Source organism: Abrus precatorius, unplaced genomic scaffold, assembly GCF_003935025.1.
Source record: "Abrus precatorius isolate BTA unplaced genomic scaffold, Abrus_2018 Scaffold4, whole genome shotgun sequence".
In the NCBI taxonomy this organism is placed as follows: Eukaryota; Viridiplantae; Streptophyta; class Magnoliopsida; order Fabales; family Fabaceae; genus Abrus; species Abrus precatorius.
In genome coordinates this window covers 1233481-1261083 of record NW_020874384.1, presented here as the reverse complement: position 1 = coordinate 1261083, position 27603 = coordinate 1233481, and the positions used below count along the sequence as shown (strand labels likewise).

General features: G+C 31.4%; 4 protein-coding genes across 4 annotated transcripts; 1 reads left to right on the top strand and 3 right to left on the bottom strand.

The window, feature by feature from the left end:
- Positions 1-1272: 1272 nt before the first annotated feature.
- On the bottom strand, positions 1273-6073 carry LOC113865354 (homogentisate 1,2-dioxygenase). Its single transcript, XM_027499838.1, has 9 exons — positions 5803-6073; positions 4635-4865; positions 4033-4112; positions 3314-3481; positions 3027-3202; positions 2808-2877; positions 2550-2704; positions 2061-2144; positions 1273-1638 (listed from the first exon to the last, which is right to left on the bottom strand). The coding sequence occupies exons 1-9, from the start codon at positions 5988-5990 to the stop codon at positions 1426-1428; spliced, it is 1365 nt and encodes a 454-aa protein (XP_027355639.1). The 5' UTR covers positions 5991-6073; the 3' UTR covers positions 1273-1425.
- Positions 6074-9057: 2984 nt separating this feature from the next.
- LOC113865729 (probable E3 ubiquitin-protein ligase ZFP1) lies at positions 9058-13145 on the bottom strand. Its single transcript, XM_027500455.1, has 6 exons — positions 12894-13145; positions 10774-11452; positions 10027-10406; positions 9831-9896; positions 9563-9721; positions 9058-9478 (listed from the first exon to the last, which is right to left on the bottom strand). The coding sequence occupies exons 2-6, from the start codon at positions 11420-11422 to the stop codon at positions 9347-9349; spliced, it is 1386 nt and encodes a 461-aa protein (XP_027356256.1). The 5' UTR covers positions 11423-11452; positions 12894-13145; the 3' UTR covers positions 9058-9346.
- A 3101-nt stretch (positions 13146-16246) lies between these two features.
- LOC113864549 (protein SAWADEE HOMEODOMAIN HOMOLOG 2-like) lies at positions 16247-24761 on the top strand. The gene is made up of 9 exons (XM_027498396.1): positions 16247-16525; positions 17878-17963; positions 18082-18127; positions 18201-18372; positions 20679-20754; positions 20843-20894; positions 22924-23067; positions 23207-23326; positions 24168-24761. The coding sequence occupies exons 1-9, from the start codon at positions 16472-16474 to the stop codon at positions 24549-24551; spliced, it is 1134 nt and encodes a 377-aa protein (XP_027354197.1). The 5' UTR covers positions 16247-16471; the 3' UTR covers positions 24552-24761.
- Positions 24738-27186, bottom strand: LOC113864550. The gene is made up of 4 exons (XM_027498397.1): positions 26730-27186; positions 26254-26457; positions 25565-25590; positions 24738-25479 (listed from the first exon to the last, which is right to left on the bottom strand). The coding sequence occupies exons 1-4, from the start codon at positions 27033-27035 to the stop codon at positions 25239-25241; spliced, it is 777 nt and encodes a 258-aa protein (XP_027354198.1). The 5' UTR covers positions 27036-27186; the 3' UTR covers positions 24738-25238.
- Positions 27187-27603: the final 417 nt, after the last annotated feature.

Here is a 27603-nt window from a genome sequence, read left to right as displayed (position 1 = left end):
ATACTTTTTCTTATTTTTTTTACTTCTTCACAAAGCAACATGTCATGTAGTATAAAAATTAACATGTAATAACATAAACTAACTACATTATTATTTAACAATGATTAAAGGCACAAATTAATATTTGTAAAATATAAAAAAATAATTTTATAAAAATTAAAATTTAATATATTTTGAGAAATTAAATTAAATTTATTCTTAAATTATTTTAGTATTAATAAGATATTAAACATGCAAGATATATTAGAAGTTGATATGTGAATGATTAAATTTATATTTAAATTACTTTTAAAACACTGTACAGTAATTAAAATTAACAATTTTTTTCTTGAAACATAATAAAAATCAAATTTACTGTTTTGTTTTAAAATGGTACCAACACTGACTTGACCTTTCTTTGAATTAACTTTTTAATCCTTTAAATTAAAATTTTGTTAATAATCATATTCATTTTAAATAAAATATGAAAAAAATTTGTTTAGTATTTAAGTCAAAATTATTAAATTCAAAAAGTATTTCACTAGCTTGTTTTGAATGATACTCATAGAACTTAAGTTTACAAGTTTCTAATTTATTTTAAAAAAAAACAGTTATTACTTTATTAAAATTTATCTCTTATCATTCTTGTGTTTAATAATCCTAAACAGATGTAAATATTGAGTAAGCATGCTCAATTTGAATCGAATTTATGTTTAAAAATTTAAAGATAATTCGATGATACCTTAAAAATTAAGAAAGTATTTTACGTTCTTTCACATGTAAAATAATAATTATTATTAATAATATTATATTAAATATATATAATAAATAATATAAAAAATATAAATATTTTTAATTTTTAAAATATTAAAATAATCATAACGGCAGAACCAATGTAAATTGATATCACTAATGTTATGGAGTAAACGGGGGGAATAGGTTGTAGTTTAGACCGGTTTCTAATAACTCAGACAGGGTTTCAAATAGTTTGGGCACAGAGTGAGAACAGTCTACGAGAGCAAAAGAATCCAAATTTTAAATCATAACTAAGTAACTATATATATTTAATGTATTTTAAGGATGTATTTAACAAAATTAATGGATAAGCTAATAAAAAACTACAAATAGTTAAGAATTGATAAGCAAGCTAATTGAACTAAAAGTATTAAGCAAATTTAATAGTTAAACTAATAAGTATACAATGAATAAAAAATAATAATTATGATAAGATAGTGAGAATAAAAAATAAAAATAAAACTTATAAACTTACATACAACATAAAGTAACGTTTCAAAAACCATTTTTATTGCCACCAATTTGTGGTTGAGTTCACTTCTAACGCCTATATTACATTTTATTTTAATTATATTTAATTTTATGTACAACAATATCCAACCAAGACTTTTCAGGCTAATTGTATTTGTGTGGCAACACCCCCTTCACTCCTCACTGTCCATTGTGCAAGATCGGGCTTTTACGGGTCTCAGTCGCTGTAAAATGAGATCTCAAACCAATCCAACATTGGTAATAATCATGATCCAAGAATGGTGATTCTATGGCCCATTGACTGATACGGGGTATCAAACTCGATTCAAACATAAAAGCCATTGTGTCAGTGATCTTGGAAGGTCCTACATCATTCCCACGTGCAATGGTAGCCTGTAAACCAAGTACCAACATTCTTTACTGAAGATTGAATCCATCAATTTGTATTTTATCATTCTTAGTACTTTAACCAAATCAACAAATGGCACATAACTCAGTTTTTTTTTTTCTGAGTAAACCCATTTCAGTTCCTATAAGGCATCAACAGTAGTTTTTGACTTTATAAATTTCCCGATTTAATTTCTAACTTTTCAAAAGTGTTCATTTTATTCATCTCTACTTTATTTTTTACTGTTTTGTACTAAAAAAGACTAAAGTAAATGGTATTTTACATAATTAAGAATTAAAGTAAAAAATTTGTAAAGTCATGGACTGAAGCGAAAACACTTCAACTCCAACAGTAGAATTTACTCATGGAGTTAAAGATGGTACAAGAATGATCTTAATGTCCCTATGATTATTCAGAGAAACCATACCTCATACGACTTGGTGTCAGGACCATGGGGAGTCATACAGTTATGAAGACTTGCACCGCCTGGAAGAAATCCATCAGCCTTGGCCTGCCAAGACAATCGTGTTAGGCACAGACTACAGAAGAAATGTTGCCTCAATTTCTCAAACGACCAAAAACTAGCCCAGCTTTTTTGCCATACAAACTACCATCAAGATTGAAGCCATACGATGCTTCAAACAAACCGTGAATCAAAGTCAAATTTTGATACTCCATCCGGTCTTTTTTATAAGAACATTTTAACTGAATAACACATTTAGCAAAGTGGTTGAAAAAAAGTTAATGTATTCCAAGTTTACCTTTAGTTAAAGTCAAACTCTATTATTATTATTATTATTGTTAATAAGTTAGAAATGTAAAAGATAATAAATTCTCCGAAAACTTTGTAAAAGGTCTTATATTAAAGGACGACAAAAATCTAGTTCTTATAAAAAGAAACAGAAGTATAATATACCTCATAGCCACCATGAATGAGGCCCATAAATTCACTCATGCAATTGCGATGATAATATGGAGGCCGGAATGTATGCTCAGCAACCAGCCATCTGGGTGGGAAAATGACAAAATCAAGCAATGCCACTCCAGGTGTATCAGTCGGTGCCGTCAACACTGCACATAAGTACAATAATTGTCAAAAAAGAAAAGAAAAGAAAAGAAATTCCATGAACAAAAGAGGGGGTTAAGGACAATTTCATTTAAAAAAAATGCATACCAGTATTGATTGAAGGATCGCCATGATCGAATAGAACTGTATTATAAGGGCAGAATTTGCTTAGATCATACTGCAAGAAAAAAAGAAGAGTTGCTAATTTAATTTAAGACGCATAAGTTTTTAACAGGAATTATACCCCTATCAAATTGAAAATAATATGATGACGATGGTAATCATAAGTTATTCTCTTGAAACAATGTAGAAGAGAAACCCACCCACCTTATATGGAACATAGTTACCACGCCAAGCAACAACATTGAAAGGAGAGAAATCTTGTACTGCAGCAAATAGTTCACCACCAAACTTCTGCACTATGGTGTACCCAGGATAAGGTTTATCTTCAAACCATGCAGTGGGTACAAGGAAATCCCTTGGGGCAGCGAGACCATTAGCACCTAAAATGTAAACAAAATTCATTTTAATTATACATATATATATATATATATATGGATTTTCAAGCAACAGCTATGGTAGTTTAAATTTCTTAACTGCAAAAGAAAAGATACCTATTGGTCCCAAATCTGGAAGTTGAAAATGAGAACCAAAAATTTCAGCAACATAACCACGGGATGGGCCATCAGGCAGATTCACAGAAAATCGAAAACCTTGAGGTAGTATAGCAATTTCGCCAGGGGAAACTTTCAGCCTTCCACATTCAGTAGTGATGAATAGTCCTACAAATCCAGTACCCGGCATTAAAAGATAATAATAAAGGGAAAGGAATACTCATGAAAAGCTGTGTTACACAGGAAGGAATAGAGCATACTCTCAAGTGTCATGAAACTTTATTTAGCCACAACGCCAAAGCAGATATTCATGCATGGAAGAATTCAAAAACATGGTGACAACTGTTTGTCCGTCTAAAAATAAGATTTTACACAACGAATCAAAGATAACTCCAATGGAAGAAATCATGGAAAAATAAAAACGTTGAATAACTACATTCAGAAGACTAATGCACCAGCCTTTTTCAAAATCAGTATTTATAATTCAGAGACACCCTTCAATTAGGAGATTTCTTTTTTACATTCAAGTATCAAGAATGCCGACATATTTTCTTTTTGTGAAAGGAAAAAGGAAGCATCCTGAGTCCATTGAGCACAGATCAACAGGGAAATTATACAGGTCCAGAAAGAGTTATAACATGTGTAAGCGAGTACTATGCAACTAACCCAAAACACAACTTTCTTTGTTAACAATCAAGGAAATTGTTGTAGTCACTTACTTCCTTGTTGAGGAACTATCAAGAAGTCACCATCAGCATTGCAAAAGGCACAATTGTCCATTGATTTGTTGGCAGTGTACCTATAAGTGTTATAACATTGTTCCATTTATTATAGTGTAATGTAACCTTCAAAATTTAAATTTATCATACAAATTCCGGAAGCTTAGTCACTTCCACTATGTTTGCTGTGATAAAAACTATCCACCACACCAGAGTCTTGAAAAAACTTAAGCTCACGATTTATGTAATTTTGATTGAAACCTTACCAACAAAAGTGAAAAAAAAAATCCCATTTTAGTCTCTAAGATTGAATTAGTGACTGAAATAATTAACCTTTTACAAAATTAGGGATAAATTGAGAATTTTATAAAATCAGGACCTACGTGATTAATACTTAAAATTTTTCTGGGGTAAATACCCACTTTTGTCCCTTAAATTGTAAGCATGCATCACTTTAGTCTCTAACTTTATAAAAGGACTAAAATGAATATTTAATCAATTTTTCAATGACAATGAATGGGCTTTACTAAAAAAGTTGACTAGTCAAAATCATTGTCAAAGAAACAAGAGTACTACTTAATCACAGGATAACAATTGATTACATGTGAATAGCATAACCATGGCGCATGAAGGAGCTGCCAGAACCACAAATGGTTGACAAACCATCAATGAAATCCGTGGGAGAATGGGGTGTGTCCATGGGCTTCCATCTAAGCTGAGTTGGATTAGCTGAACTGTTTGAGTGGTTGAACTCACTCAAAATTCTCTCATTACAAGGAACCCGAGCCTTGAACGGTTCATGGGTCACAGATGGTTTGATCCGATAAAACCAACTACACCCAAAGACAAAAATCAGAAGTAAAAACTTAAAACGCTAAATATACACAATGGTGGAACATATAGAGAGGAAAAAAGGAAAGTACTTGAACAGTAGTCAGATTTAAATCTTTCATTGGCTCCATTCTTTTTTATTTGATATTTTAACATTTTTATTTTGTTTACTTTGAATTATCATTTTATAAAATTAATATTTTTATAATTTATTCTTAATAATTAATATTTATTTAGTAGAGATAGCAAATAAATTAAATAACTAATATAATATAAAAAAGCTAAGTAATATGTTTTTATAAATTTTAAAATATTGATTATTTTCTTAATCTTCTTCAAAATTTTAAACATAAAAAAGAAAAACGGAGGCAGTAAAACAAAGAATCTTATTAATCAGACTTGACATTAATTAAAAATTAGTAAATAATAAATTTTTATTAGAAATTATATTAAAATATATTAAAAATTATGGTAATGAGTATTCTTATATTATTTAATAAAAATACTTTTAGTTTAACATTTTCTTAAAATAAATAACTCATTTTAAAAAATATGAATCATTTTAAAAAGATAAACAAATGAAGTTTTATAATTTTACAATTTATTATACATTTTAAAATCCTAATATGAGAAAATAAAAGCAAGTAAAAATGAAATACATTTATAAAATACATTATACATTAATTTAAATTAAATATGGAGTCTTAATTATATTTTATCTTCTTTTTTACTATTACAAAAAGCTAATCTCATTCGTCTACGCAGGTTTCGGTTTTTGAAAACAAAAGTGTAATTAAATTGACATTTCCGGTGATGATGATGATCAAATTCTACGAAAATATGATTTTAAGGAGCAGATAACACAAATACGCGAAAATCAATTTGTATAATCGTTGAATTATAAAGAGACGAAGAAGAAAAATAAAAGCAGTAACTAACCTGAAGAGGTTGCGGTTGCGAGGGGTGGTGAAGGAGGTGCCGGAGATTTGCTCGGCGTAGAGGCCATAGGGGCAGATGAGAGGACTATTCTGCGCCGGCGGGAGAGCTCCGGCGAGCGCCTCAGAGGAGAAGTGGTTGCCGAAGCCGGAAAGATAGTCGTAGTCGCCGCCGGCGATTTGGCTGTCCATGATTCACGGAAATAACACAGAGAGAGAGAGAGAGAGGTCAAGCAAGTCAACTTGGGAACACACCAGCGGGGGTTAAAAGTTGGTATTGGCGTCGGAACTGAGGGAAGATCTTCCAATAACTCATTTATAATTCATATTTTATTTTATAAATTTTACTTATTTAATATCAATAAAAACGATTGAGACAATACTTTTACGTAATCTTATAAATCTAAAATTTTAACGTCCAGGGAAAGCTTTTTCAAAATATGTTAAATTTTTAATGTTTGATTTTAATTTTTACCAATTTTTGTTATGAGTAAAAGAATTTCAATTATATTTATGGAAATGTTTTTTAAAAAAATTAAATATGCTAAATATATTCATAATATCATTTTTTTCTTAAAAATAGAAAATATATATGTATACCAAACAACTCCGAAAAGACCCATTTTCATGGAAACGTGTTGGTTTCATGAGTGGAATTATGTGAATCGGAAAACTAAAAAGTGTATCAGCGTACAGTTATCTTGTGGGTGTTATTAAGAATTAATATAACATCTATTTTATTATTATATTATATTTTTAACATCTATTTTATTAATAAGATTTTATAACAAAAATTTATTTTATTGGTGAATTATCATTTGTGTTCATGAACACTGACCAACTACGCTACGTAACTTCTTGGATAAGAATGGCTTTATAGTTCTATTTTGTTATTCAAGCATTAAATTCTCAAGGTCATCTTTAACATAGTATATGTTTGATTTTATTATTTATTTTGTATACCAGCTGTTCTTAATTAATATTGTTTATCTACATAAGTTAAATTAATTTCATAATAGCAAGTTACCTTACCTTTATGCCACTTGTCTACCACTTTGATTATATGTCAACTCTTGTTTATCAGAGAATAAGACTTTGTGGTTATAAAGAAAAATTAATTTAACTTATAGTAACTAGCTATAGGAAGAATGTTTGTTACATCTCATATCCCTAGTTAAAACTGAGGGAAGGTCATCACACACTAGAATTTTGTTGTTTTCACCTTCAACTACACTGGTCTCTACTATTGTTTTTCATGGTACTGAAATTTTCATGCTTCTTGTCAATTACATAAAACAACATGTGCTTGTTGAAGTGTTTATGAAACTTGTATGCCAAAAGGAATATTCTTTATTGCCTAAATTATTGACTAACAGCAAGAATAAATGAAAAATATATTTTTATCTCTCTAGTTTGGCAATGGATGCTTGCCATCCCTACCCCCTTGAATTTGAATTGTGGTTTAATGAGGTAGGTTGTTGGAACTTGATTTGATTAAAATGAGGTATTTGTGTTGTAAAATTATTGCCATAGTTAAAATGAATTATTTGGACTTGTTTCATTGTGTGCATTCCTCTTGGAGTGCACAAGGGGAATGGGCTAATTTGTGTTGGAAGTGGCCAATGCAACCTTACCATTTTGCATTTTCCATTGGGATAAGGAGATGGTGCCAAGGATAAGGGTCCATGCTGAAGCTGGGCTAGTGTGGCTGGATTAGGTTATGTTACTTGGTGGTTTGTTGGGATTGAGGACATGATAAGGGAAAGGAAGATGATAATTTGGATAATATGAGTGATGGTGGTTTGATTTGTTGGTTTTCTTATGTTATTTTCTTTATCAGGCAGGCATCGAGATTCTAAAGGTGTTCATGACATTAATGATACTATGATTAAGGAGGATGCAATTGGTGCACAACCTGTGGCTCATGTGTTTGTTTATTTTGGACTAAAAAATTGATCACTAACAAAAATAACACATTTTTAGTTTGTTAGAATTCAAAGTATATTGTTTGCCTTTAAAGGAAAGAACTTGTTCATATTCAAAATTATTATGCTTTGAGTTATAGCTAACATTTGAGAATTTACTTGAAATAATTTACTTTAAAGGAAAGTTTATGCTAAGATTGGTTCAACTTCTTGCATTTTGCATGCTTCATGAAATGTTATTCATGTCTTTGATCGTTGAAAACCTTAAGTAACAAAATTACTAATTAAGTTTATTCCCATAAAATTGTAATATTTATTGTCTGTGGCATTCTTCTTTTGATTTATTTTTAGTTAGCAATGAACTTACCTAACTTTAATATTATTTGTGGTCCTTTAATGCGGGTCTATTATATAACTTAACAAGAATAACAATATTCTCTTGCTTGGTATTAGGGGTGTTATTGACCGAATAATCTTTAAATTGAAATATAATAAATGGATTAAAAATAAGGTTTAAATCTATTTATGATTTGTGAAAACTATATGTATTAAAAAAATTTGAATAGTTCATTATACATTCAATAATATATGAATTAACTTTTATTTTATAATTAGATAGGTTGTTGAATTTTATGTATCGATAGATTGGATAATTTGTGGTTAAATGAATCGAATTGTCACCCTGATTTAATATTAGATTTTTTATTTATAAAACTAATTTGTAAGCAAAATTAAATTAATAATAATGAAATTACTCTTAATTGTAGTTTTAGACGTTATTAAACCAGTAGAAAGGAGGATTATATAAAATGAACAACGAGAGAAAGTTAAGTACATTTTTTACGCCACGTTCCCAGGCATTTATTTAACTAAAAAATTAAAACTCAAAAACATTGATCATCCTCCAAATTCATTGCTTTTAAGTTCTGATATTATAACGACAGAAAAATAACAATATTTTTACATTCTTATTTACATCACCGCGTTATCTCATACTAACAAAAAATTTACAGTCATATTAAGTGTTAAAAAAAATAGAGAAAAGAGGAAAGTCAAATTGATTTTTTTCTTTGTAGAAATGTTATCCAAGAAAAAATTTCAACAAAAATTTTTTATGTGTAGTTGACTCTTTTTTTTTAAGAGGCAAGATTAACATAAACTTACATATATGTCAATAAAAGAGGTCAACAAAAAAATGTTATAATTATCTATTTTGTGTGTCATGCCTCAATGTTTCTAAGCAATGACAGAAAGCAACTTTTGTTTGTTATCAACGAATTTGTTCATTATTATCATGAATTATATACTACGTGAAAAAGATAATGCTATTGTGAATAACAAATAAACAAAGCGTATACTTGAAGAAAAAAAATATCAATATATACATGACATGGGACATTCAACCATCCATATAAAAAATAGTAACAATGAAAATAACCAATGTTATTACATCACATGTTCTGTACAACTTGATAGATACAATGTTCTGGTGCCACCAAATAAATGAGTTGAGCAATGTGAATGTCTCTATGTGCAAGTTCATATACATATCAAAATATGAACTCGTTCGAAAAAATATAGTATCCAAGAAGAGTGCATTGATTTTTATACACCCTTCTTTTCTCATGGAGTCAATGCTTCTGATTTGCATATGGGGCAGACATTTTTCACAAGCAACCAATTCCTTAAACAATCTGCATGATATTCGTGCTCACATCGAAGAATTCCAATCTTATCTTGGTTCTTATATTCATCCTGTGAAATCATATACAAGCATTTCAATTAATGGTGAAAATGGATTACATTACCCTAGTACAAATATTATGCAATTATGTATACCTGGCATATTATGCAAATATCAGCTTCTTGTTCATCAGAATTTGCCTCCTCTAAGTTAGTAGGTAGTAAATAAGTTCTTGTCTCCATTTGATTTGTAATTGTTTCCTCTGATAAACTTGGGTTTGCATTGCCAATTCGCTCACCTAATGCAAGAAGCTCCTGTTGTACAATTTCAAAGAGTAAACAAATTAAAATTTTCCGTAGTCACTAAATTTTTAGTATCCTGGACCTCATTATTCTAATTCAGTACAAATTTATGTCTACTTACCTCATAAGACATGTGCTCAATGTCCAAGCGCATATCTCTATGATGGCCAACCAGTATAGCAATATTCTGCAAAATTTGTGACAAAACAATCAATATAGATAAGTAAAAATAAGTAGGATGACTATTATCTACATAAAAAGTCCTATGGAACAATGAAGTACAAAAAGCAATTATGAAGAGAAATAGAAAATTTAACCTCAACTTGGAGAAAGGCCATGGGAGGAAGAGTTGGACATCTAACAGTCATCCTATGAGGTCGGTGTATCCATGCACCTGCAGGTGGCACCGGGAGACCACGCCTAGAGCCCATCTCAAAAGCATTTTGTATGGGAATTTGAGCACTGCTTAAAGGATTTGTTGGAACTCTATATGAAGCTGCAGTTACTGGAGGATGAAAGTTGATGGAGTGACCTCTCCTCCCTTGCACAGGCCGCGTATGATAATGAAAGGCATGGTAATGCGGGTTGACCGGAGCAGGATAGGGAAATCTTAGGCCATTTGTGCTGCCAGATGTATCATGGTATCTCCACAAACCCATATTTGTATTCTCTAACGAACGTCCATTAGCATTGGGAACTAGAGAATAAAAGGGTAACAGTCAGAAACCTAATCCATTCACAAGTATTCGAAGAAAATTTGAGTACATTGTTTGGCTATTCTATTGACATTGTGGGAGGCAGGTAATACACGGAAGAAAAAAACACCTATAGATTTATTCAAATTTTAGTTCTACAATACACTTTGAAAAAATTTACTTTACTGCTTGGTTGATCCAAAAAACTTAGTTAAGTTTCCACTCTTTATTAGAAAACTTGAATAAAACTTCTCAAATGCATGTTACTGTAAATTACTCACTTTATTAACTCACAAATCATCCCAAGTAATATTAATGTACATGAACACAGAATCACAGAACAAAAATAATGGAGAAAAACATCTTTACCTTGTACAAAGGGCATTGGAAGAGACTGATTCCAAGCCAAAGAATGACCATTGTTATTATTGCTATTCAATTGTTGAGCCAACCTTGGAAGAGGAGCTGGATGAAAGTGCTGCCCTGAATAGTTTCCTTGAATTGAATGGTTATGGTCATACACCATAAGAGGCTCATCTGATCTGCTCCACGAACTAGAAAATGATGGCAAAGGAATTCCATTTTCTGCATGTCTTGCATTGCGAGGACCAATCGAAGAACTAGCTGAAGCATTTAAATGTTGATTATTTCCTCTAGTTCCTACAGAATGTTTGCGTTTGTATGTCCCAGAAGCTGTGAATGTGTTTGAACCTGACAACTGATTGGAGGTTCTGCGATTTCCAGACACAGCAGTACTAGATGGAGGATTCATGTCAGGACAATATACATAGGCAGCACCCATATGACGATTATGTTGACGGTGAACTATTCCGTGCATCGGGACATTATCGTGAGCATCTAGTAAATAATGGGAATCTACATTCATTGCATCCCCTGAAGCTGACACCACTGTACTAATATTAGGCTGAGAAATGTTGGTGCCTCTGCCATGGATGCTTTCAGACTGAGAATGACTACGACTTTGCTGTCCCATTTGCAAATCACTCATTTGATCCATAATGTAGAGATTTGTTGATGCAGTTTAATTCTACAACAAACAGAGTGAATAAAATCAGTCGTTAGAAAATTACTTAGCAACCATAAAATCAAGAAGAGAGTCTGCGCACATGAAAATACCAGTTAACATTTCACATCTGAAATTACTTGTCAACTTTAGTTTAGTCAGACGCTAATGAATCCTTTTAATTGATAACTTGTCATTACACCGTTACAGAATCCAATAACTTATCAACTTTAGTTTAGGTGTTCCAAATTTTATTATTTTAATCGATAAATAGTTCAAATAATTTTAGGATAGAGAGGGTAAACAGAAACATGCCTTGTTTATTTCATTAAAGGGAAAAGAGAAATAAAAACAATTAGCCAGAACCAAAGGAAAGAGGTCAAAAGGAGAACTAGATATCCAGAATCACAAACCTAAGACCTTATAATTAACATGAGGACAGATTGTCCAGAGATGAAATTTATTTATTAAGAAATATGAAAACAGAAAATGTAAGCTTTAGCATAATCATTTGAGTATCTATAGCTAATTCATACATCATTAATTAACCTATTCCACAAGGACTCTACACTAGTAGGTCTATATTATACGGAACTTTGAGGAAAAATTACTTGAGAAAAGTATAGGCATATGATCCCCAACCACGTAGAAAATATGATACATTAGGCACACCCAAAAGATGATTCTGGTAAAAGGTCATTTACTTAATGCAATTACGTAGCATTTCTGAAAAGCCTTACTATTCTCTTAGAAACTTTCACCTTTCTTTCATATACATTTATCATCATGAAACGCACATCCAAATGATCTAAATACCCACATCATGACTACTACACAAATGTCATTTCAGAATCCACACACATAACATTGCTATTCAATCTTCCAGCTCAGCCAAAGACGAAGTCTCAATTACTTATTCTCGAACTTCTTTATAAATTTATAAAATGTCAAACCTCAAGCCTTATGTAATGTAACTATGAACTTGGGCAATGGTGAAACCATACATGCCAACATGTCTACAAACTTCAGATAAAGCTGAACGTTAAGTCCTACTTCCTGAAAATTATTCACACTAACATAAAAATAAAGAAAATAAATTTAATTAAGAAGAAGAAGAAGAAGGAGATAAAGCAACATCTTTGAGCAGAAAACAAACTTGAAGAAATAAAATACACCCACAAGGCAAGATAGGTATATAACATAAGCATTCCAATTCCAAGCATAGAATATGTCCATTACCAGACTCATGAGACACATAAAAATCATCAAAATTCGTTATTTTTTGGGCAAAGGAAACGGATTTCAGAGCCCTCAAGAATTCGAAAAAAAATAAATCAAATGGTAAAGAAATAAGACAACTTTTCACAAAATCCTGAAACCCAAAATTAAAAAAAAGATAAAATCAACGAACTAACCGTAACCGACACCATCGTAAGTTCACCACCGACTTAAAAAAAAAGTGTACCTCGTTATCATCGAATGATGCAGTTTCGAACCCGAAACCAATCCACGCCGCTCGAGAAAGCGCGTGAAATCAGAGTGGTTGCCCTCTCACGACATGAAATCCTGTCAATCAGATGGATCGCAAGGAATCAACGATATTTTGGAGAGAAATTGAGAAGCGAAGAGTGAGATTGAAGAATGTGGAAGAGGAAGAGGAAGAGGAAGAAAGTAGAGCTGTTTAACGCAGGGAAGAGAGAATAAAGAAAGAGAATTCCGACAAGGTAAACTTATTACGATGATATTGTTATATATAGAATGGTTACAGATTGTAATGACAGTAAAATAATATTACTCTAATTTATTTAGCTCACCTAATCAACTATTATATATTTAATCAAATCTAATATTTAATTAGTTGAACGGTTACATTTTTTAAAGATAATTTAAAGGATTAATTGTTACTATTGATAATATATTAATGAAATTATATATAGCAATGTAAATATGTTAACGGTAAAAATAAACCATCTATAAAATTTAAAAAAAAGATATTTTAAATTAATTTATATAACTTAATCAATTTATCTGATAGTTTAAAAAAAATTACAATATCTAAAACTTAATGCTAAAATTTAGTTTAATAGATATATTTTTTGTAAAAATTTAAAATATATGTTCTTAAAAGTTAATGATTTGTATTATATCAAATTTATTTATCAAATAATAATTATGGAAATAAATTAGTATCTTTAATTTATTCGTCTAAATATTTATATTATTTAATATTTGTTATAAATCTGAAGTTAATTAATTTAAATATTAACTTAAAATTTTTTATCAATTAAATTAATTTTTAAAAATTTTATGGCATTATTTTATTTTAATGAGTGTTATATATTTAAAATATAAATAGATATTAAATTTAAAATAACATATTTAAAAATATTTAAATTGTGATAATTATATATATAATTATAAAAATAATATAACACAGTTAATGATTAAATCAGTAAATCTTTTATTATATAAAAAATTATTAAATAATTTAGTCGTTTACATTAATAACAATAACTTTTAATTTAATAAATTTATATAATAGTTCGTGAAATCAAATCTAAGATGTAATATTTCATCCTAAGATTCATCTAAACAGATATATTTTTGCATAAATTTTTTAAATTTATTGTTACAAGATTCAAAATCGTTGATTATATTTATATAAAAAGGTTTCAGAAAAAATTCTTATACCGCATACTATCATTAGATTAAAAAAAAAAGAAAACAACAACTTTATCATATTTATTAGAAAAAATATTATTATTTTTGTTGACTCGTTACCTACTTTTATTATTATTTACAATGATGAGAAATAACATCATTAACACCACTATTATATAATTAATATAATTATTGTAATCATCTACTTAATATATTTTTTAAATAATAAAATAAATGTGAAATGATTTAGGCACGTAAAATTAATTATTTATAATTTGAAAAATAATATATAAATTTATATTTATATTTATAATGATTTTATTTATATAATCACATTACTTAAATTATAAATATATTTGTTTATAATCAAACCATTGTTCAAAATCTAAGCAAATTAATGCTTGGAGAGTTTTTTTAAAAAAGAGAATATTGTTATTGAGAGTAAAAGTAAAATCTCAATTTGTTTTGAGGTAGAAAATATATCAACAAATTGAAAAGAAACAAAAAAAATATAAAGGATAAGAAGATTACATTGATTTATCTTTGACTCACTTGTAGGTAAGTGGGCTAGTCTAATTATTTTCATTAATTTCAATAAATTTTAAGTATTGAAGCTTATTTGTTTATTTTGGTAAAAAAATTATATTGCATTCAAAATTTTATTGAAGGATTTTTTGTTCAATTTTGATATAATTTTGTTTTAAAAATACACATACATGCTTTTTATTTGCAAGACTGCACAAATCAATGTTATTTTTTACAGCTCAAAATTAACACTCAAATTTGATATGATGATTAATCCAAAGATTGAGAGTATATTTGATTACTGTTCTGTTTTTAAAAATAAATTATAGTACAAATTTATATTAATTTTTTTCTAATAAAAAATTATTTTTAAAACAGTAATTAAACATGCCTCAAGTGTTTGAGATTAATTTTGACTTGTTAAATCATTCAAGAAAGTGAATAAATAATCAAAATAGATATTCTCCAGAGTGTTCTTTCCACCCACAAATTTGTCTATTGGTTAAATATGTGATTGACTAAACTATAAAATATTATAATAGTTTACAATCTTTGGATGGAAACTTTTGTTGCAGAGGGTTGCACCAGAAGAGAGAATTTGAGTCCATAAACAACAGAGTGCATGCTTAAAGAAATTTCCAAAAGATATTACAATAATATATAAGAACTAAGGAATATGAATAGAAATAAAAATAAAAATAATAAAATTGATAACACATGAGAAATAACTTTGATCATCCTATTTAGTTTGCCCCTTAACCTTTTTATATGAATCCACAATGTGTTTTCAACACTTTGTTATTTGATCTTCACTTTTAAATGCATTAGTGGTTGATTGCTGGTGTTTTTTTTTTTTTAATGTTATTTATGATTATTACAATTTCTATGCTCACATCACATAATTTGCAACATGTTATCCAATTTATAATATGGTATTTTTAATATTTATAAATATAATTAAATTCAACTTTTAATCCTTTTTTTTTTTAGTTCTAATCTTTATAATTCTTAAAACTTTTAAAATTAATTCTTATTATCATATATTTACCACTAGACACATTACATTACTTACTATCTTACGACAGTTGTTGACATAATACAGTATCAATAATTCTTAAATATATGCCATGTCATTACAAATCAGTAACAATGATTATTTTAAAAATGTTTAAAATTTATGATAACTAAAATAAAAATTTTGAGAAACTAAAATTAAAATTAATCATATTTATCAAGACCAAATTATATTTAATTTTTTATTACATTATATTCATTTCTTGTGCCGTATGTTAGCATTTGTGTGGCACATTTTTCGTAAGTCGCCCTAATTGAATTTATATCTTCGAGCTACACAAGAAGAAGTAAATAATAATAATAATAACAAAGAATATTAAAATTATTTTTTAAAGTTAATCTTAACATTTACAAAAAATAAAATATTATTAAAATTAAAAGTATTAATTTAATAAAAATTTACCACAAAAAATGTATAAGTTAGTATACAACTTTTTTTTTTAAAATACAAGTTTATATCAATATCAATATCAATAATAAGGCATAGCATTTGTGGCTTAAAATTAACTTTAGGGCCATTAAATATATTTTAAATAATAATTTACAATAAAATCTTGTGGGGACCTGTTTATTGATCATCAACATCGTACCTGTCACCTGCGTCTGTTCTAATTTCTCCTCTCCTCTCCTCTCCTCTCCTCTCCTCTTCTCTTCTCTCTGCAACACAGCCAAAGGTTTCAACTTTAAACTCCTTTCGAGTCCAAACACCCCTTTTTTCTCCCCAACTCTCTCTCTCTCTCTCTCTCTCTTGTTCTTCTGCTTCGTTTTCGGTTTCCTTCAATCATGGGTCGCCCACCCAGTAATGGGGGCCCCGCTTTTCGCTTCACTCAGGCTGAGGTATTATCTACTCCATGCAACTCTCTATTTCCCTAAATTTGAACTTCACGTGATTCTTTCATGTTTTTTCATTTTCTTTTTATATAATGGGGGTTTGTTTTTATGCTAAAGTTTGAATCTTGTGATGAATTGACCAACTGGGTCTCCTTTATAACTGTTTCATTTTGCTAATTTGAATTTTTCCACCGGATTTTGCGTCATTCAATTTTGCTATGCATGTGTGTGATATTTGGTTTCTGGATAATGGATATTTGATTTATGTTGGTCTACTAAACCAGTACTGGAAGCTGAAAACAGATGCATTAAGTTAGGGCTATGATATTGGACGTTGAATTAGGGGAAGTGATAGTTGAATCACCTATTTAGACCCCTTCTCTGCTATATACACATGTTTTTGTGAGTAGTTATGTGCAAGTATTGGGAAGTGGTGTGAAATTGATGTGATGTGCAAACTTCACTACCTTTAAATAGGTTGTGTTCCCAGTCTTGGGATTTTCGTATTTTTGGGATTATGCTAGAAGCATTGAGTGGCTGCTCCTCATAATTTTCATTGATCATAGTGAATTTTGTTTCCTCTTTTGCTTATTGTTGTATACCGATAACTCTATTGGTTGAACCGTGCTAAATTCTGTTTCGATTTTTGTTCTTCTTATTTTCTCTCATGCTTTTGTTTTACACACTGAAGCTGATTAAGATGCCTTTGTTCAACACCCAACTTTCTTGTGTTTTTTGCAATATAGATTTTATTAAATTTATGCTACCAAAACGTATTTAGTCAAATGCCATATTCTATTTCTTGTTTGGTGAACCTTTTTCCCCCTCAAATCTATGATGTATAGTGCTCAATGTTATCATTTTAAACTAGAAATTGTCAAAAGAACTTAACTAAGAGTCTCACAAAACAAAATAAGTCATTACCATGAATCTGAACCCTTTATCTCAGAAGAGTGAAAACAGGGCATTGAAGCAGCAGCCAAAATGTAGTGCATAGAGGTAGAATAAGTGAGGTGACAGTGTGAAACCTATGTTTCAGAGGATTTGAGGTCCTTTAGTTCCTTTTTTTCATTTAACAATTTAAGGTTATCTGACTTCACAATTTTTTTAGCATTAGTGAAAAAGAAGTAAGAAAGATAAGAAATCGTTTAATTGTGTGGTTAGTACCCATAATAATCATTCATCCATGTATTGCACGATTCAAAGTCATCTTTACTCCATCACATGGTACAAAATTACAAATTGCTGGCTATAGTCCAGTTATATTGTGAATCATCAATCATAGGACTTGTAAGATTCTAACAACTATGATATTTTCCATAAAGAGTGCTGCTAAAAACTATTTTTTCTATGTATAGGTAGGAGAAATGGAAGGTATTCTTCAAGAACACAACAATGCGATGCCAGCACGTGATGTTCTTGCAGCTCTTGCTGACAAGTTCAGGTATGCTGTGGTGCTCATACTATTCTTGAGGGTTTTAATGAGTATCAGACTATGAGTAGTATTTAGTATGCTCCTGCAAAAGTGGTATTGAAGTTATGCTTTCTTCTCATTTTTTTAGTGCATCACCGGATCGCAAAGGCAAGATTACAGTGCAGATGAAGCAAGTATGACTGCTATCTTTTAGTGTTAAATGGAATCTTTCACCCTACATTATCTTAATTTTCCACTTGCTTATAGGTTTGGAATTGGTTTCAAAATAAGCGGTATGCTATAAGGGCAAAATCAAGTAAGACTCCTGGAAAGTTAAATATCACACCTATGCCTCGTGATGATGCAAACCCAGTAAGGAGTATGCCTCAAGGCCCTCAACAACCAACAGCTGCTCCAATTCCTGCTGCTTCAGGTTCAGGTAGTATGTTGCCTCTTTTAGGTCCTTAATTTTCTTTATTTTGCTTGAACCCAGAGCCACACTTATTTGTTAATCCTGCATACTTTATTTTGTGTTAATTTCTTTTGAAAATTTGATCAAACTTTTACTTGGCTCATATACCATATCAGTGTTATTTTATCAGACGACTAATTTGAGTTGATTACACTATCATAATGCAATGAAGGGCTAGATGTATATGTCCTTCATTGCATTATGTTTCTAGTTTGAACTTGCTGTGTTGTGTACAAAAAGTAATGAATTATACTTTATGGAGGGATTCCTGTTACCATTACCTGCTTCATCTAGTATCTACCACAATTATATGTTCCATTTTTATGTTATCATTGACTTCTACCTTTATAACAAAAAGAGTGAAAATTGGGGTCAAATCATTAGAGGTTTGAAACCCATTGGCTTCATGTCCATCTTGCTGATAAATCAACAAAGAATTTTAGTATTTTGAATGTAAAACGTTGTATTGTTTCCTGAAGTGTCAATTATGTGAAGCTAAAATGTACTTTTTAATCAAATGATACACGTTGGGTCTAAACTTGATCTTGCTAGTTTTGTTGTGTAAATACAGCTTTTCTGGTCACTTGTGTAGCGTTTTGGTGAACTCTGCTGGTAGTGGGAACTATCATTACATTTACATATATAGCATGGTCTTAGTAGCTGCTGTATGTATGTATGTATGTATTAGAAAAAAAATCCTTTGAATCGCTAAAAACACTCAAACAAACTTGCACTCATAAATCATAATTCATATGGAATCAGGGTTGACAATGGCACCTCTGAGGGTTCAAACAGAATCAAATAGAGAATTAGCATCTCAAACTAGGGTTTAAACAAAAAAGAGGTAGATTGGTTCATTTTGGGTTAAGGACTCGTATCCAATCTGGACATTGAATCTATATTTCAAATTGGATACTAGCTAGGTGAAATCACATGATTTTAGGGAATTTATGATTTGAACCTGATTTTACTACAATTTAACCACCATGTTATTTCAGGACCAATTTGAATTGTTGGGGCTGTCCAAAATCATAAAATCCCACTATTTTACAATTCAACTCTTGATTTTAACTACCATAGTTATAATGTTTTAGTGTACATGATACATAGTAGTCAATCCTAGATAGCGGCGCGGAGCGGCCAACCTCAAAAACACTATAGCGGGGATAGCGGTAGCGGGATGACTGCTATTCTGAAGTTTTAATACACACACATACATGTTAAAAAATATAAAATTAATATACAAATTTGGAACAAAACAAAAGAGGAAAACTCAAATTAGGAAAGGAAATAAATAACAAAAAGCAAAAGGTGCAGGAGCAGCCTTTGCTTCTACTTGAAGCTTTGAAATTTGAAACAGAACAAAGTAGGGGAATCAAAATGGAGAAGTAAAAAAAAAACAAAGAAAAATAAAGGAAAAAATAATTGTTCAGTCAACGGAAAGTTCGCCAGAGTTAGAGAAGATGATCGGAAAGTATTTGAAAGATGTTGAAAGTTGTGCTGACCTTGAAGAAGATGACAAGAGATGAAGAAAATGACTCAAAATAATTTGGGTCACTTTAGAGGCTTCACCGGAGATGAAAAAGATGACCGGAAAATGTCTCTTCTTTGGTAGAAGTCTCGTCGGAGATGAAAGCTACACTCCAGATGTGAAAAAACAAAGAACAGAGGAGAGTTGAGTGGAGAGCTGCGGAGAGAGTTGAGAGGTGACTTGAGAGGGGCTAGGGTTTTGCACAAGGAAGAAGAAGATTTAGAAATAAAGGGGGGGGGGGATTCCAAGATTGCCTTCCTTTAAGAGCCCAACGGTAACAAAGGGCAGAACTAGAAATTTCAGGGGATGGCATAGCGGCTGCTCCAGCCGCTATTTTTGTAATTTTCGGCCGCGATTCGCGGCGCTACCATCGCTATAGTGAAACGCAATGCTACAGAGTCACCATCGCGGGAATGCGCCGCTCTGCCGCAATAGCGGCTGCTATAGGCACTATTGACTATTATGACATGATATAGTACATACTTCTCCCAAAGATGTTGATATATCGCTGCATAACTGAATTTATTGGTAATGATTTGGGGTGACATTCATTTCCCATTGCTTTAAATCCTGTTTTTTGGGGTATAATGCTGCTTTAAATATTTAATAATCAATAAGTCAATCCCAATCAGGAAAAAGTCCAACTAGAGATTGTGTATTCATATAGACTAAGACGTCAATATTTTTATGATTTTATTATTTATTTTGTTTACTTATGTTACCTTCATTTTGTTTTACTCAGTTCCAACAACAGTAAAAGCAACACCAGAAAATTCAGTTATGGAATTTGAAGCTAAATCTGGAAGGGATGGAGCATGGTCAATATTCCTTCATTTTTTTGTTTATTTTATTTCATCTTAATGATTTTACATTTGTGGACCTGACTTGTGTTCATCTTATTGTTAGGTATGATGTAGCTAGCTTTATATCACACAGATATTTGGAGACCAGTGATCCGGTAATTTAAAGCTGAGATTATTTCCATTAAGTTTCGTGAAGAAATTAATGAGGCTTTTTTGTATGGTTTTCAATTGTCCTCTCTCCCTAGAATATTTCCTTGGTAATCCTATTATTTTACTGTTATCTATTCCCATAGCATGTTCATATGAATGCTAAGACTGACAACTGAAGTTATGTAGTAAAATGTTTTTAGTGATTGAACCCTAACAAACTGTTAGAATATATTGGGAGTTGTTAGTCTTATTGTATATGGGCTTGTGCTTGTCCTAATGTTAATTGTTGTAACTATTAGTCTTAATTATTATAGGCAACACCCTTTATCTCTTAACCCTACAATTTAGGAGCTATCTTTTGTTAGGGACTTGGTTTTAATCAGATTTGAATTGTAATCCTGCAATATAAAATCATAAGGGCTGAGAGGTATTCTCTCAAGCAATTTCAAGAATTCTGGAGAGATGTTGTTGGTACACAGTGTCCTTCTTTCTGGTTGTGAATCACTCTTGGTGCTGCTGTGAACGATCCTAGTAAAGTCCCTCCTGCCTTGAACAATTCTGGAGAAGTCTCCGATTATCACCAAACTCTGGCAATGGGTCAATTCAAAATGGGCAGACTGACTTAAACCTGAAAGACCCTCCATCCATCACTGGATGCACCTGCACTTACTGCTACTATGTGATTCAGCATTCAGCAAGTGCTGCCCACATGCTATCCTACATGTGCATTTTCAAGGCATTTGTTCTCCTGCTGTTTGGTCACCCTCTTCCTTCCTATTGGCCATTATACCCCTTTGCAGACCCACTCAAACATAATGTGCCAAATCTCCAAAAATGGTTTTGTTTCCTCTGTTTTTTTTGGGAACTCCAAACACCGGCTGTAACATCTGAAAAACTAAAATGAATTTGGACTGGAATGCGGCTGTTGAGATATGGTTTCTAGCCGAGGACTCGTGTTATCTGAACAAGAAAACTGAGTCAATTTGAGCCAACAAACGAGATGAATTGAAGAAGGTTGATTATCAGTTTGTGTTTTTATTATGGCGGTCTATTGATCCAAAGCTGGGGGTCCACTTGCACTCCTCCAAGACATGTATGTGATAGGGAATAAGATTTGACTGTTCATGTTATTGATATATGATATCTATACGATGTCATTATAACACCATAACTCTCCATGACAGACTTCGATTGACCATCTTATAGAAAGAAAGCCCAGTCCACCATTCAAGATATTATGCTACAGAGCTGCTCTTGTATTCTGAAAGAGTTTGATAAGCGATAACTTATCTGATATTCATTAACCATGGTTTCCATTAAGATTTTAAACTTGTTCTGAATCAAATCTTGACAAATGCTAGTTCCAATATGGTGGAGGGTGTGGTTAATTTCATGCTTTGATTTCTTTCTTTGGAAGCAACATTAAAAACCTAGGAGATCTAGAGTTGGTTGTTGATGGGCTTCTAATGTCAAAATGAGCCCTGATAGATTGGTGGACCTGTTGAAAATACATGATTGTGAGCTTTGATTGTGGGGACATTTTCTCCCACTGCGCATTTGTTCGACATTTCTTATCAAGGGCTGCTATGATTCATTAACCTCTATCAATTGGACATAAAACAGCCTTAAGTCACTGTGATAGAAATTTTTTTTGAAGCAACAACTTGGGTTTGTTATTCAAGGGGACTTGGGGAGTCTTGTTTGGTGCTTTCATAAAACTCTATGGCCTCAAACATTCCCCTTGGACATGATCTATTTAGTTGTTCAAGGGATTGATTATGAACACTAAAGACATGCAGACATTGTTGGTTATGTAGATGCAAGCTGGGCAAGTTCTGCTAATGATAGAAAATATTCCTCTACATATAGTGTCCTTGGTTCTTAGTTTCCAGGTCACTCATTAATGGTTCTGTAACTATCTTGAGTTTTGTCCTCAATTCTTTGGTGGGAAATATAACCAGCACTTCATCTTATTTTGTTGAGGGTTTTGCTTTTATATCTCATATAATGGTAATATCTTTCTGCTTGTTTTAGGAAGTGCTGATACGATTTGCTGGTTTTGGAGCTGAGGAAGATGAGTGGGTTAATGTTCGAAGGAATGTCAGACCACGCTCTTTGCCATGTGAATCATCAGAATGTGTTGCAGTCCTACCTGGAGATCTCATACTTTGTTTTCAGGTTGGAATAACTCTTAACAGGTCTCATAAAAACGTTTACTTTGATCCTGTACATTTGTTTTCACTAATAATGTTTTTCTTTCTGAAATGAATACTTTCTTTCCTTATTTTTTAGTTAGTTTTGATTTTTGTCTATACAGGAAGGTAAAGAGCAAGCCCTTTACTTTGATGCCCATGTGCTCGATGCTCAAAGACGGAGGCATGATGTAAGAGGCTGTCGCTGTAGATTTTTGGTTCGTTATGATCATGATCAATCAGAGGTATTAAATTTCATTTAAGTTCTGTCTTATTTGTGTTTTTTTGGTATCTTTTATGGTTTAATTTTGCCGCTTTTTTTATGGTTTACATAAGATTTCAGTCCATATAGTTTTCACTTTTTACTCATTTGAGTTTTGGTTCCAGTGGTTTTTATTTTGGATGTCAGTCCTTATATTTATAACTATATTGGTTTTGGTCCTTAATATTTAGTATTAGTTCTTATATTTTGCATTCATGTTGATTTTAGTCTGTATATATTTTCATGAAGGGTTGGTTCCATAGTTTTCACTTATCAAGTTATTAGTCCATAAATGAAAGGAAACTTTGGGACCAAAATCTTATTTAAACTTATTTTTAAAGTTGTATTCCTTAAATAAAGGTAAATCATATAGAGCTTAGGTAGCAATTAGTTTGTCAACAATTATGATGGTCAATTAGGTTTGGTTCTATGAGGGGTACCATTTCATACTTTTTAAGCACCTTATACAACTCATTTCCACTCCAGTTTCATAGATGTCACAAATCTGGCTGAGATGGCTCGTCCCTTAACACCCTTTTCTGAAATAGTTCCCATTCTAATCCCCATTTTCTGTTGGATTTTATTTTCTGATCCAATGGCGAACAATGAATGCTGAATGGCTGCAAAACAGTGAACTAAAATGATGTATGACTCCTTGTTCAGTCCTATTGCTTCACAATGATGCCATTTGAAAATCGGCAGAATCATGCATTTCACAAAATTTTAGCAATTTGTTCTAAATTTTATTGCAAACATATGACCATATTACTAAAGGTCACGCGTGATACTTTTTGTTGAATCACCTATCATTGTGTTCTTGCCAGGAAATTGTGCCACTTCGGAAGGTTTGCCGGCGGCCCGAAACTGATTACCGGTTACAGCAACTTCATGCTGTGAATGAGGTAGTCCCTGTGGATCAGCAGAAGAGTGGCATGAATCCAGCAAATGTTCATGCTGTAAGGGTCACTACTGAAACAGTGCCAAAACAGCTGATTGCAGCAAGCATTCACATGGAAACACAAGTTTTGCAAACAAATGTTCCTCATGCCCCACAAACTATGAATGTGAATGCAAAGAAAGCTGAAACTACTAGTGATGTTCAAGCAGGAAATTCCATCATTACCCCTGGAAGTGCCCCATTTACTAGTATCATTGCCACAAGCAATCTTCCTGAAGTGTCTAATCAAAACATGGCTGAAGGAAAATGACTTGCTATATTTTTGTCCTCTACCTTTTGTGTGGGGTTCATTTTTTCAAACCTGTTAATTAGACTTGAGTACATTGTTTTTTCTTTTTTAGAACTACTAACTAGCCGGGTAGTGTATGTTCAGCACAGAATGCATGTACATGGGTTTCTCCCTCCTTTTTATCTGAACTATGAAATTAAAAAGAAGAATGAGGTTATACGATTTTCAAGCATATAGCTGGGCATTTTTTTCTTGCGAAAAACTAAACCTGTAATATTTAGAATAATTAGATAAATTGGACGAGGAATTTTTTTAATAATCATTATTTGCCAATTCAACCCTTTATATCAACTCAACCCTGCTAGTATCCGCTTAATCAATTTACTTAAAATGCAAGAGGACAGATTATAAATATAAGCACCTTACTTTGTATTTGTCCTTGAATAGAAAATAGTTATACACAAGTGTGTTATGTGCAGACAGGTATAGTGTGAATGCAATAATAAGTATAATTCCTGAATCATATACATCTATTTCCAAGGACCGAGTTTAAGCATATCTATTTTTCAATTTTCTCCAATCAACAAAAGCAACCTATAGAAGATTCCATCAAGACTAGTGACTTCATGAAAGATTACTTGTCACCAACATTACTCTAGAAAGTGCAAGACTAACACCTCCACTTTTAACTTCAGTACAGGACTTCTATTATAGTGAATTATTTGAACTTTGATCTTCCTTTGTGCTGCTCAATTTGTTATTATTTGTAAGATTCTCAACTGATGCATTTGATAAGCCTGGTTGCTCAATGATTTTGCTTTCAGTTTCCTTTCCACTTGACCCTCCCACAAAGGTTTCCATGGCAAGTTGGCCAGAATACAGCATTAATCCAATAGAGTTGAAACCATAGATAAATGTAGCAAGGTAGCACAAGCCATTTATTATTGTCCTGTGAGAAAATATCATTTGGTTGTTAGATGACTAATAAAATGAAATACATTAAGCTTCCACAAGATAAGTTATATGGAATCTACCTTATGGTGATTGTTATCTGGCGGACCTGAAAACCAAGTCATTTTAACTCTTCAGTCTAATATTTTGGGCAGGCATATGACATTAATGTGTTAATTCAATAACGTGCTTCTCTATCAATTCTACCATTATGAAAAAATACATTTTGTGGAAGGAAGAAATTTTTTATTTTGTTGGAACTCTGTTTTTGAAAACATACAAACAGGTTGATTGCATTGATTCAAAACATCCTCTTATATATAGGAGCATAAATAAATGTATTTTATGAATACCATTTGAAGTATGACCACCATGCAGGATATGCAGGCCAACCTATATAGACCCACATTTAAATGGGCCACATATTTTTAATTCTGGGCCTACAAAATTGTGAGTTTTGTAGGCCAATCCACGGTCAAAGCCCCACATATCGAGCTCTATCCCTTAAGTTAGTAAAGACATGATAATGATATTTTATAAGATAGTAAGACAAAAATATTTAATTAGTGGTTCACATACAAATAATGGTTTTTGGATTATTTTTCTCTCCCGTAACATGAAATTATCACGTTTCTTTGAAAAATTAGAGGACCCAAATCTAATGGTTATGATCATTAATATAAACACCAAAAATAGAAAACGTGTTTGAACAAAAAAAAAATTATTTACTAGATCTTCATGAATTCTAAAATTTGATAGATATTATACTAACCGAGAAATTATCAGAAAGTGTTTGGCGACCAAGAGCTGCTTCTATAGTTGTGGTGAACCTGAAGAGGATAATAGAAATAACACCTGCTATAATTGCCCCCAACAGTGCTTGATCAGGTGAAGGTGGACTCTTAGCTTTAATGGAAGTTGACCTCATACCTTTCAAGTTTTCCAATGACTTCTTCACTCCTGAAGACCTGTATTTCTATGACCACCAACCCATTTCATTCAACAATAATATATTTAATCAAAATAGCACATCTCAGTTATATCACACCACAAATTAAATACACAGAACCAAATGAAATCTCCATGACTTAATTATCTTAATATAAGTTCATGCTCTGAAACTCATTTGTCTCTCTCTTTCTCCCACTCTCGCTCACATTTTCCATAGTTATGTATGTGTGCAGACATTAACGATGACACTAACATAAATAAGTAACCTTAAATTACACGAAGAAAAACAGAGTTTACCAATTCTCTGGCAAGTTTTGCTCTGCGCTGGATAGAGCGAAAGAAGTAGAGTGTGATGGCTACGGACAGAAGAACGCTGGAAGCAACTTGAATGGTAGAAGGGTCGTCAGTAGTAGAAAAGGGGAGTTCAATGGGTCCAAATTCTTGTGTTATGCTAGGAAGCCATGTTGAAGCCAAAGGAGGAATGGCCGAAACAGTAGTGTTGGAGGGTCTATGAAGAAAATGAACAAGAGGAAGAGATGGTGAATGATGATGACGGGTGAGTGAGAGAGGGACAGAGAGGGTTGATGGAACAGAGTGCAACATTGGAGATGGAAGAGAGTATTATGATGATGATTCCTGTTATTACTACCTTAAACTTATCAAAGAACAAAGATTTTGAGCCTCTGTTACTCAGAGATGGACTATTTCTTTTCTTATGTAAAATATCTTTTTATGACTAATGGAAAGGAACATCACAACATCTAAAATATCTGTTATGGATATTTAGGGCCTTCAAGGGTAATAAGGTTCCATTTTTTTCAGTTTAAATTTTGAATATACAATTACTTTATACACTTGACGACGCTCGTGATATAAAAAAAATAATTGAATTGAATTAGTATTAATGTATTATACGTTAGATGTGTTGTAAAACATAAAATATTAACATTTATATTCATGTTAATATAAATTTATTATTTTAATCATACAAGAAATAAATTTTGAGAAATTAAAAAATATGAAAACTAATCTTAAAAGATAATTTAAAATATATAATAAAAAAATAATTTAAAATATGTTTTTATAAATTCTAATAATCAATTTTTATTTTTTTTTCCCGGCAAGATAACTTTTCATCCTATTTTCACTTCTCATTTTCTTTTCACCCATT